The sequence below is a fragment of the Dipodomys ordii genome, unplaced genomic scaffold (genome assembly GCF_000151885.1).
Source record: "Dipodomys ordii isolate 6190 unplaced genomic scaffold, Dord_2.0 Scaffold15, whole genome shotgun sequence".
NCBI lineage: Eukaryota > Metazoa > Chordata > Mammalia > Rodentia > Heteromyidae > Dipodomys > Dipodomys ordii.
Window position 1 is genome coordinate 17,353,378 of NW_012267231.1, and position 12,132 is coordinate 17,365,509.

General features: G+C 51.4%; 1 protein-coding gene across 1 annotated transcript in view; it reads right to left on the minus strand.

Moving 5' to 3' along the window:
* LOC105982368 (chromosome unknown open reading frame, human C15orf27) overlaps positions 1 to 12,132 on the minus strand; it is a 66,096-nt gene that overhangs the window by 30,880 nt on the left and 23,084 nt on the right. Inside the window, exons 3-5 of the mRNA XM_013011943.1 lie at positions 9,827 to 10,015; positions 3,387 to 3,541; positions 193 to 266 (exon numbers count right to left, since the gene is read on the minus strand). Coding sequence (XP_012867397.1) covers positions 193 to 266; positions 3,387 to 3,541; positions 9,827 to 10,015 — 418 coding nt within the window. The remainder of the gene's footprint in view (positions 1 to 192; positions 267 to 3,386; positions 3,542 to 9,826; positions 10,016 to 12,132) is intronic.

A 12,132-nucleotide genomic window follows, 5' to 3' on the forward strand; every position in this document is an offset into this window, starting at 1 on the left:
TTTTTTTCTTTTTGCTTATGTGGTGCTGAGGAATCGAACCCAGGGCCTCAGGCATGCAAGGCAAGCGCTCTACCACTGAGCCACCTTCCCAGCCCCTCCACTGAGCATTGTTGTAATGCCAACTGGGGGGCGCCCCAGGGAGAGGCATCCCTGAGGAAGAGGAGCCCACACACACAGGCCGTGTGTACTCACCTCGGAGAAGAACACGGACAGAATGGCCAGGCTGATCCAGTGGATGACACCCGCGAACTGGGACGCACTGGAAACTGCAGGGGACACAGCAAGGGGCGGCTTTAAGAGCGAGGATGTGGGGGGAGGGCTTCGGCGTCACTGAGGCAAGACCCCAGAGGTGCGTGTGTTTGGATCTGGTTGACGTCTGATCAGACAAAAAGCCTAGCTTTATTTATTATTATTGTTACCAATTAAGTACTTAATTTTATTTTTTTGCCTGTCCTGGGTCTTGAATTCAGGGCCTGCACACGGTCCATGAGCCTCTCTCTGCTCAAGGCTAGCACTCTACCACTGGAGCCACAGCTCTGTTTCTGGCTTTTTCTGTGTATGTGGCACTGAGGAATCGAACCCAGGGCTTCATGCATGCTAGGCAAGCACTCTACCACTAAGCCACATTCCCAGCCCTATTATTATTATTATTATTTTGTGCTAGTCCTGGGGCTTGAACTCAGGCCCTGGGCGCTGTCCATTAGCTTTAGTGCTCAAGGCTAATGCTCTACCCTCTGAGCCACAGCACCACTTCCAGATTTTTAGCTGTTTGTTGGAGATCAGAGTCTCATGGACTTACCTGCCCAGATTGGCTTTGAACCACGATCCTCAAGATCTCAGTCTCCTGAGTAGCTGGGATGGCAGGCGTGAGCCATGGGTGCTCAGCAGCAGCCCAGCTTTGAGGAGTATGTGCACAGAAGGGCGGCAGGTTTGGGGCTGGCTGGGCTGCTCTTCCCTCCAGCCCCAGAGGCTGCGTCCGGACTCCTGGCGCACACAGCCAGAGTGCAGGAAGGCAGACTCTGTGGCTCTGCCACAGTTGTAGACCTGGGCAGGCAGCTTCAAAATTCTCAGGCCTGGGGCTGGTGGTCACGCCTGTCATCCCAGCTACTCAGGAGGCTGAGATCTGAGGATCATTGCTCAAAGCCAGCCTGGGCAGGAAAGTCCATGAGTCTCTCTTATCTCCAATGAACCACCAGGAAACCGGAAGTGGTGCTATGGCTCAAGTGGTAGAGCGCTAGCCTTGAGCAACAAAGATAAGGGACCGCACCCAGGCCCTGAGTTCAAGCCCAGGACTGGTGGGGGGAGGGGAGGGGGAGGGAGGAGAAAGTGAGGGAGGGAGGAAGGGAAAGAGAGAGAGAGACAGAGATTATGGGGCAGGGAATAAAATACTGCTCTGAACAAGCCTGCAGCTGGTTGTGGGGGGAGGGGGGAAGAGGTCTGGCTTAAGGGAAGCTACAGAGTCTGGGGTCGGGTAATAGCCAGGTCACCCCACAAACTGGAGGGGAAGAGGGCTCCAGACTCCAGTGGGATACTTGGGGACGGGGCTCCCCTGGCTTTGGGCCTTGGAAGATGAGCCCCAGAGATGCCTGAATCACTTTGCTCAGAGCCGTATACACAGGGGCCTATGGGAACCAGAAGGAGACCCTGAAGAGACTTCCAGATGATTCTGGAAACGTAAAAATCATCTTTCCCCAGTGTTTCTCAGATGAGTTCCCGTGTCTTTTTTTCTTTTTCTTTTTTCTCTTTTACGGTTTGCTTTAGAAGAGCCATAAATCTGATGGTGCATTTTATGGGGTTTAAGAGGCCTTTTAGGAGCTGATATTGGATCTCCCACCCAAAAATCAATCTCCTGGATACTTAATTTTCAGGAAAATTCCAGTGTTGGCTGGGGTCTCAGGTCTATTCAATGCCCGGTCACAGCTAAGGCCAAGAAGCAAGAGGATGAGCCAGTACCAGGGTCAACTGTCCTAGAAAGCAGACAGGACGGATGGGTGGATGGGTGGGAGAGAAGGCGTGCGCCATGCTCAATTGAAGGCAGGCTGAGTTTAAACCCCGCCTGACCCCTGAAGCTACGACATGCTTCTGCTGGGGCCAAGGAGCCACCAGTGGTCTTCAAACCCAACCAGGAAGCCGGGTGCCGGTGCTCAGGCCTGTCATCCTAGCAAGTCAGGAGGCTGAGATCTGAGGATCACAGTTCAAAGCCAGCTGGGGCAGGAAAGTCTGTGAGGCTCTTATTGCCAATGGACCACCAAAACCCCCCCAAAAAACAACAAAACAAAACAGAAATAGAGCTGTGGGTTCAAGTGGTAGAGCGCCAGCCTTCAGTGAAAAAGCTCAGGGATAGCACCTAGGCCATGAGTTCAAGCCCCAGGACTAGCACCAGAGAGAGAGAGAGAGAGAGAGGAAAAGAAAATCTATTATGGTGGATATCAACCTTGTTTCCCCACTTAAGGCTAGATAACTATAAGAACTAAAACGACTAGTCAATATTAGCTACTATAGAATAATTCACTCCAGCAATGGGAACCATTTTTTTTTTGGTGCCAGTCCTGGGGCTTGAACTTAAGGCCTGGGCACTGTCCCTGAGCTTTTGTGCTCAAGGCGAGCACTCTACCACTTTGAGCTACAGCACCACTTCTGGTTTTCTGGGGTTTAAATGGAGATAAGAGTCTCATGGACTTTCCTGTCTAGGCTGGCTTTGAACCACGATCCTCAGATCTCAGCCTCCTGAGTTGCTAGGATGACAGGTGTGAGCAAACGGTACCCAGCTGGGAACTCTCTTTAACTAGAGAAAATTCCAATCTGGAAAATTTGAGACAACCATTTATAATTATTCTTTTTTTCCCCCCTCAAAGGATGCATACAATGGTCCCCAACATGGGTTTATTGTTATTGATTTTGTTGTTGTTGGTTGTGGGGCTTGAACTCTGGGTCTGAGAGCGCTGTTCCTCAGCTCTTCAGCTCAAGGCTAGCGCTCTACCACTAGAGGCACAGCGCCACTTCTGGTTTTCTGGTGGTCCATTGGAGATAAGAGTCTCATGGCCTTTCCTGCCTGGGCTGGCTTTGAACTGCGATCCTCAGATCTCAGCCTCCTGGGTAGCTAGGATGACAGGCATGAGCCTCTGGTGCCCGGCCTATTGATTGGTTTTAATCTCATGGGTTTTGGATCATGGAGTGCTGGGAAGGGAGCTGAAGAGGCCCCCACTGGGCAGAGAGGGGGCAAAACTGCTGCTGGGCATAACAGAGAGAAGCGGCCAGCCTCCCTCCCCCGGCCCTCCCCAGAGCCTCAGCTCTCAGAGCGCGGGTTGGGGCCCCCAGGGGACGCAGACGCACAGTGAATATGGACATCGTACGTAATTGGCGCAGGTGTCTGACCGGCTACTCACACTGGAGGAGCTTTATATCTATTAGGAGTTCCAGAGTCAGCAGCACCACCACCAACATGACACAGGCCACCAGGACAGTGTTGAGGCTTGCACTGAGCAAAAATACCTGCCATACGTCCGCCCTCTTCCCGCAGCACGGCTTCAGCCAGTCAGACCTGCGGGGACAAAGCAAGAGAGCTCAGCATGGGAGCTGGTGCCGGGATTAGAACTCAGGTCCTTCTCCTCTCCTCAACCTTTGTGTTTTTCTTTTTTTTGCTCAAGGCTGGTGCTTGTACTGCTTGAGCCACACCTCCACTTCTGGCTTTTTTTTGTTGTTGTTGTTGGTTAATTAGATTAAGAGTGTTTTGGGATTTGTCTACCCCAGCCTGGCTGGCTTCAGATTGGGATCCTCAGATCTCAGCCTCCCTGTAAAATTGGGCATTACAGACGTGAGCTACTGGAATCTGACCTGTAGTGACTCTGGGCATTGAGAACCTCAGTTTACCTTTCGTCAATGTTCAAGGGACTGGTGAACACCTTTTTCTAGTTTTCAGCGGTGAAAGGAAAGGTTTGCATCGGATCCCTGAGATTCACAGTGGGTTGGACGGTGTTCACCGCTGGTCACTTGGTCTCCAAGGTTGGGCACGTTTGGGAAATGTGGGTCTGTGGGCCACGGCACCCTGATCACCCCATGTTTGCAGAGATGAGATTAAACACGCAAAGGAGAGACGAGAGCGCCTGAGACAGCTGCTGTGTGTGTGTGTGTGTGTGTGTGTGTGTGTGTGTGTGTGCGTGTGTGTGTGCGTGTGGCTTAGGACATCGGGCCTGCTCCAATGCAGTGAGGGCCTCTGGGGGTGAGGCTCCGCCTGAGTGGTTTGGTCCCAAACCCTCCCTGGCTGAAGGGGCGGTCAAGACCCGCTCTGCCCTCAGCTGCATGGCCCCTCCCTCACTGGGCCGCTGCGTCTGTAAAGGAGGGCGTGCCGCTACCTCTTGGGGTTGTTGAAAGGCAAATGAGAGAACTTCTCTGACCTGCTGAAATGGAATGCTGGAGATGGCGATGATGATGATGATCCATGCTGATGGTGGTGACAGTGATGGCGCTGATCAATGATGATGGTGATGATGATCAATGATGGTGGTGATGATCTATGATGATGATCAGTGATGATAGTGATGATGATCAATGATGATGGTGATGATGACCAATGATGGTGATGATGATGATGATGGTGGTGATGATGATGATCAGATGATGGTGATGATGATCAATGATGGTGGTGGTGATGATCAATGATGGTGGTGGTGATGATCAATGATGATGATAATGATCAATGATGGTGGTGGTGATGATCAATGATGGTGGTGGTGATGATCAATGATGATGATAATGATGATCAGTGATGGTGATGATGTTGATAGTGATCAATAATTATGTGATGATGACGATGACAATAATGGTCTTCAATGACGATGGTGATGATGATTAGATGTTGATAACAATGATGTTGGTGATGGTGATGATGATATTGATAATGATCAGTGATGATGATGATAGTGATGGTGATGATCAATGGTCATGGTGATGATGATGATGATGGTGATGGTGATGATGATGGTCATCGGTGATGACAGTGATAAAACATCTGATGCTCAGACCCGGGCCGTTGCCCTGTGCCATCCACAGGCCCTTGGGTCCCACTGGGCAGGGAGGGCAGTCCTGTCCTGCCTGCTTCTTTCTCCCTGGAGGACCGGTGTGAATGGAACCTTCCAGCAGAGATGTCTTGGCAGTCCACCCAGGGAGGGCCTGGGGAGCGGGGCTCTGAGCTCAGGAGAGCTGGGCATACGCTGAACCCGAGCATGTCTCCCTGGGTATTTTCTTTTCTTTTGTTTTTCCTTTTTATCAGTCCTGGGGCTTGAACGCAGGGCCTGGGCACTGTTCCTGAGCCTCTCTGTGCTCAAGGCTAGCACTCTACCATTTGAGCCACAGCACCACTTCCAGCTTTTTCTGTGCATGTGGTACTGAGGAATTGAACCCAGGATTTCATGCATGCTAGGCAAGCACTCCACCACTGAGCCACCTTCTCAGCCCCTTCCTGGGTATTTTCTAACCTCTCTGTGAACAGCAGGCCCTTCCCTGGGCCAGCAGACACTGCTTTGGGGCGCAGTCCCCCTCGCCCCGTAGGAAGCTGGGGTCAGACCCAGAAGCTGGAGGGTAGACAGCGAATGGAAGAGGCCAACGTGCTCACTGGAGATGAGCCCAGGAGTGTGTGGCTGGGCCTGGCTGGAAGGGAGAGCGTCCACTGAGGGACAGGGGAAAGGACTGAGCCAGACCGCGAAGGCCGTGGATGGTGCCTCGGCACCCTCTGCTGGTGGACTTCGGCACTGCAGAAACTCCGTCCTCTGTCCGCTTGCCAGGCCCACAAGCAAGAGGCTTGACGTCCCAGGGGCCTGGGGCCAGTGGTCACCCCGGAGTTGCCAGAGCTTCCTCTGTCCTGAGATCCGAACTCATGACCTTCCACTTGCTCGGCAGGTACTCTACGACTTGAGTCACACCCTCGGCTCTTTTTTGGGGGGTTGCTTATTTATTTATTCAGCCAGGGTCTTGTGTTTCAAACCCCTGATCTTCCTCCCTTTGCCTCCCCGCAGAGCTGAGGTGCACCTCGATGCCCGGCTTAGTGGTTTAGATAGGGGTCTGACTAACTTTTTACCCAGACTGGACTCAAGTTGTGATCCTCCTGGTCTCTACCTCCTGAGTAGCTGAGATTACAGGCGTGAACCATCATGTCAAAATTTGCATGTTAGTAAAACTCCAGGGGTTGGGAGAGCTTTCCTTCTTACCTTCTGATCCAGCCTTCCCGTAGGTGGTGGGAGAGGTAATTAGGTGCTGTTGTGGTGTGGGGAGGGGGTGGCTCAAGTGTTAGAATGCCTGCCTAGAGCTGGGCGCTGATGGCTCTCGACTATCATCTTAGCTACTCAGGAAGCTGAGATCTGAGGATCACAGTTCAAAGCCAGCCCAGGCAGGAAAGTCTGTGAGACTCTTATCTCCAATGGACCACCAGAAAACCGGAAGTTGTGGCTCAAAGTGGTAGAGCGCTCGCCTTGAGCAGAAGAGCTCAGAGACAGTGCCCAGGCCCTGAGTTCAAGCCCCATGACTGACCAGAAAGAACACCTATCTGCCTAGCAAGTACAAGACCCTGAGTTCAAATCCCAGGATTGCCAAAATAAAAAAATAGTAAAGAGCAGAAAAGCGATGTGCAATGTCTCAGAAGGTAGGTGAAGCATGGTAATAGAGGTTCCTAGCCAGCAAATGGGGTAGGAAAAGACCAGCAGCCACTGAGGGATTGTTGAAGCTGTGTGTGTGTGTGTGTGTGTGTGTGTGTGTGTTTGTGCTAGTACTGGGACTTGAACTAAGGTTCTTATACTCTTGCCTGCTTTTTCCGCTCTACCACTTGAGCCATACCACCATTTCCCACTTCTTGCTGCTTAATTGGAGATAAGAGTCTCATTCATGGACTTTTCTGCCCAGGCTGACTTTGAACTGTGATCCTCAGATGTCGGCCTGCCTGTGTAGCTGGGATTACAGGTGTGTGCGTCAGGAAACACAGGGCATGGTTACAGCGTTACTGAGTTACTGCTAATGGGATTGGACCCCAGGGCTTCAGTGGAGCAACCTAGGGAGGAGATGGGACTTGAATGATTGGGGCTGGAGCAATGAGCTTTCTGGCTTGATCCCGTGTTGGGAAATCCCAAGCTGTTGATAAAATATTATCTGCAACTCAAATGGCTCCGTGTTTAGCAGTGGAAGAGAATGCTTTGTTGCCAAAAGATCCCAGAGTAGTTAAAAATGCATCAGGCATCAGGGTCCTGGGGTAGGCCCTGGGTGGTGTAATTCCAGGAGTTACCACCAGAGGACAGATGTCCTCTATTTCCCGTCTTGGTACCAAGAGCCAGAAGCCAGCTCTGTGGGCAGCCTGGGCTGCCAAAATCCACAAATACCAACACGCAGGTGGCACTGCCTGGCAGAAAGGGTGAGCTTCTGCCAAGTCAGTTCTAAGGCCGCAGAGAAATCCCGGCATGGAAGTGAACTGGCAGGAGGTGGTGGAGGTCCCGGTGTTGGCTGGGTAGTCTTCCGAAGCCTGGCATAGAACAAGTCCTACCCTGGAAGGTACAGCAGACTACGTGGGGTGGGGTGGCATGCTGTGGCATGGGGTGGACATGATCCTGGGAGCCCCAACCTCTCCCAAGCCTCAGATCCCTGGGCACTGGGGTTGCTGGCTACGGAAGAATTCATGATAGAGGGCAGGGCGGAAGTGGGTATTTTGGTGTGGAATTTGGGGAGCAGTGGAGAGCTGCTTTGTCTTCTTTTTTGTGTCGGTCGTGGGGCTTGAACTCAGGGTCTGGGGGCTGCCTCTGAGCTCTTTTGCTCAAGGCTTGCCCTCTACCACTTGAGCCACAGCTCTACTTCTAGTTTTCTGAATGGTTTATTGGAGACAAGAGTCTCACGGACTTTCCTGCCTTGGCTGGCTTCGAACTGCGATCCTCAGATCTCAGCCTCCGGAGTAGCTGGGATGAGCAGCGGGAGCCACTGGCGCCCAGCCAAGGCTGTGTTTGGCAAGGACAGCTGCGTGGATGTGGGTAGCACAGAGCTCAGGCCCATCCTTCTTCTCTCCTGTGTAGTGCTCCTGGGGGTTGGCTGGAGCCTGGCTAATCATGGGTTGGCCATGCTCCCCTTCCTCTTGGGCCAAAGTCTGGATGCTAAGTGACTGTAAATGATTAGATCTCCCATCCCATCCCAGATGCCATAAACTTGGCTCACTTTCTTTTCGTTCCCCATCTCCTGCCACCCCTGGAGGAGGGGTGGGGGGGAAACCGCTGGGGGCTCTCTGCTGCCATCTGGTGGTCACACCGGCAGTGCAGCCTGTGAGTTGCAGGGGGGAGGGATTGCTTTCTTAATGGAGGAAAACGTGGTGGGCAGGGGCAGGGGTGCTTGGACGACAGAGACACAATCTAACTTGTATTTGCTAGGATTAAGCAAAAACACCGGAACCAGTGTGATTTCTGGCTGGGGCTTGGAGCAGCCTCCTGGGGGAGAGGCAGAGATGAGGCCAAAGCCCGCACAGATCACCTGACCTCACAGGGTCCCAGCCAAAAGGAGGGCATGAACTCTTACAGGTAAAGTTGGTGTGATCTGAGGCACACTTGATTTCATTCATTCATTTATTCATTCATTCTTTTCTGGCTTATTTTTTTTTGTGGGGGGGGGGTTGCTGGTCCTATGGCTTGAACTCAGGGCCTGGGTGCTCTCCTTGAATTTCCTTGCTTCAGGCTGGCACTCTACCACTTAAGCCACACCTCCACTCCTGGCCTTTTTTTTTTTTTTTAATGGTTAACTGGTGATAATATGAGTCTCATGGACTTTCCTGCCTGGGCTAGCTTTGAACCGCGATCCTCAGATCTCAGCCTCCAGAAGGCACATCAGAGGAGAAGGAGGAGGCTCAGGTGTGTGTGTGTGTGTGTGTGTGTGTGTGTGTGTGTTGGGGGTGGGGAACAGATTATCTTGGACGATTCCTAATTTAGGGGAAAGAAGGAGAGGAGGTTTGGGGGAATTTCAGGGCAGCCTGGTTGGATTGAGAGGCCCCATGGCCCACACTTCTGTCTCCAGTGGCAATGCTCTAGGAGGGGACCTGATCAGTGTGTGAGTGACACTTTCTTTTTTTTGTCAGTCATGGGGCTTGAACTCTGGGCCTGGGCGCTGTCCCTCAGCTCTTCAGCTCAAGGTGAGCGCTCTACCACTTGAGCCACACAGTGCCACTTTGGTTTTCTGGTGGTTCATTGGACATAAGAGTCTCATGGACTTTCCTGCCCAGGCTGGCTTTCCTCAGACCTCAGCCTCCTGAGCTGCCGGGATGGCAGGCGGGAGCCACTGCACCTAGCTGACCGCCTGTCTTTCTAAAAATCTCCCTGAGCCCTGTCCGTCTATGTGTTTGGGAAAGCAATTGCAGCTGGAAGGGTAGGGTGAGGCTGCTGACAGCCTTCTCCCTGGAGTTCAGGCTGGGTGTGTGGTGCACGCGTACAGCGGCTACACCCCACCTCTAAACCATTTCCCAGTGAATTGGGTTGCACAGGGCAGAACCCTGAAGAGCCCTGGGCAGTTAAAAGAAACCAGTGTTAGAAGACTGCAGTACTGCATCTGACCACCAGAGGGCAGCAGCTTAGGACAGCGCCAGGGTCCTGAGTTCAAGCCCAACGACTGACCAAAAATAAAAAAAAGACAGAAGAGGTGACTCTGTCCCAGAGAAAATAATGTCTAAGGACAAAAGCGTCTGGAGTAGTGTGACAGTGAACTGATTGCTTACCCTGCAGCTTCTCTAATCTCCTGGCTGCCTCTTGGGGCCGGGGGGGGGGCATGCCAGGAAATGCCAGGGAGTTATATAAGAGCAAGCCAGGGGGCCAGCACTTACCCTTCTCTTTGGCATTCTTCATCCAGATTCGACAGGAGCTGAGAACCAGCGGCGGAGAGGTCGACGGGCGCCAGGGGCAGGTCCCCGTAGGCAAAGCCCCCCAGAGGCCCCCGGGTGAGGCTCTTCCTCTCTTCCTCTACTTGGTGGGAGATGATCTCAACTTCAGAAATTCCTCCTTCAATGGCAGGCCTGGTGTGGAGAGCCAGAACCGGGGGTGGGGGTGGGGAGAGTTAGCCCCCTTCTTAAGAAGAACAGGCTTAGCCAGGAACAGTGGCTCACACCTGTAATCCCAGCTACTGAGGAAGCTGAGAGCTGAGGATCCAGATTGGAAGCCAGCTTGGGGGGGAGGGGAGGGAGAAAAGTACATGAGACTCTTATCTCTAATTAGCCAACCAAAAGCTGGAAGTGATGGCATAATTCAAGTGGTAGAGTGCCAGCCTTGAGGAAGGAGCTAAGGGACAGTGTCCAGGCCCTGAGTTCAAGCTCTAGTACTGGCAACAACAAAAAAAAAAAAAAGAAAGAAAGAAGAAATGAAAGAAAAGAAATTTGTAGCATGTTAGAGAGGCTCTGGAGCAACAAGCCCACTATTTGGTTTTCTGCTATTTGGGGGAACCCCAAATTCTAAATTAATTCTTTCTTTCTTTCCTTACTTTCTCTTCCCTCCTTCCTTCTTTTCTTCCTTCCTTCCTTCCTCTTTCTTTCTTTCTTTCTCTCTCTCTCTTTCTTTTTTGCCAGTCCTGGGGCTTGAACTCAGGGCCTGGGCACTGTCCCTGAGCTTCTTTTGTTCAAGGTGAGCACTCTACCACTTGAGCCACAGCACCACTTCCAGCCTTTTCTGTTTATGTGGTACTGAGGAATCGAGCCCAGGGCTTCATGCATGCTAGACAAACACTCTACCACTAAACCATCTCCCCAGCCTCAGTTCTAAACTTTTCTTTTTTTGTGTGTATGTCGGTCATGGGGCTTGAATTCTGGGTCTGGGCGCTGTCCCTCAGCTCTTCAGCTCAAGGCGAGTGCTCTACCACTTGAGCTACAGTGCCACTTCCAGTTTTCAGGTGGTTTATTGGAGATAAGAGTTTCACGGACTTTCCTGCCTGGGATGGCTTTGAACCGCTATCCTCAGATCTCAGCCTCCTGAGTAGCTAGGATTACAGGTGTGAGCCACCAGCGCCTGGCTAATTCTAAACTTTTCTGATAACCCATAAATCCTGACAATAGCAACACATAGCAACAGTTATCTTGGAGGTTCAAAGCAGAAACTGTCTATTTCTCTCTCTCTCCCTCTTCCTTTTCCCCTCCCCTTCTTGGATCAACTACATAATTGAGGGAAAGCGAGATTTTGTTTGTGTGTTTATTTAATTTGGAGGCCACAGGCAGTCTGGGCTGTGAATTCGCGCTTCTCTTTGGTAGGCCTTATTTCAAGTTTTGCCATTTGCTCTCTGTTGAGTTCAGATAATAGTAGCTCAGGGCGGAGGATGCTCCTGTGTGGCTTAACAATTGAGAAAAAAGAGTGGGTGCTTATGAAGGGAGCCCTGCTTCTGCCTGATGAGTCCCCAGAGCAGATGTTGGGTTGAATTTGTTCTATTCTTAGGGACTTTCAAGGAAATTGTGTGTGTGTATGTGTGTGTATGTATGTATGTACGTGCTCATGCTCTAGTCCTGAGGCTTGAACTCAGGGCCTGGGCACTGTTTCTGAGCTTTTTCTGCTCAAGGCTGGTGCTCTACTATTTAAGCCACAGCACCACTTTCAGATTTTTGGTGGTTCACTGGAGAGAAGAGTCTCACAGACTTTCCTGCCTGGGCTGGCTTTGAACCCCTAATCCTCAAATCTCAGCCTCCTGAGTAGCTGGGATTACAGGTGTGAGCCAGAAAACTGGAAGTAGAGCTGTGACTCAAAGTGGTAGAGTGCCAGCCTTGAGCAAAAGAGCTCAGGGACAGCGCCCAGGCTCTGAGTTCAAGTCCCATGACCAACAATAAAAAGAGGAACAATTTGTGGCCTAAGTCCTGAGATACACTAGTCTTGCCTATGAAGAATTGTGTGGCAGACAAAATTTGTTAATGGTTCCATTTTTTTTGTCATTCAACAAAATAGTTTATGAATGTTTCTTTTTTTTACAATTAGAAAACTATCATTTATTGATAGATTTAAACTATAATACAGGTTTCCAAAAGCATGTCAGTGAGAATATCAGCATAAAACAGAGAAACATGAGGAAGTGGCGCTGTGGCTCAAGTGGTAGAGCGCTCGCCTTGAGCTGAAGAGCTGAGGGACAGCGCCCAGGCCCAGAGTTCAAGCCCCACGACCA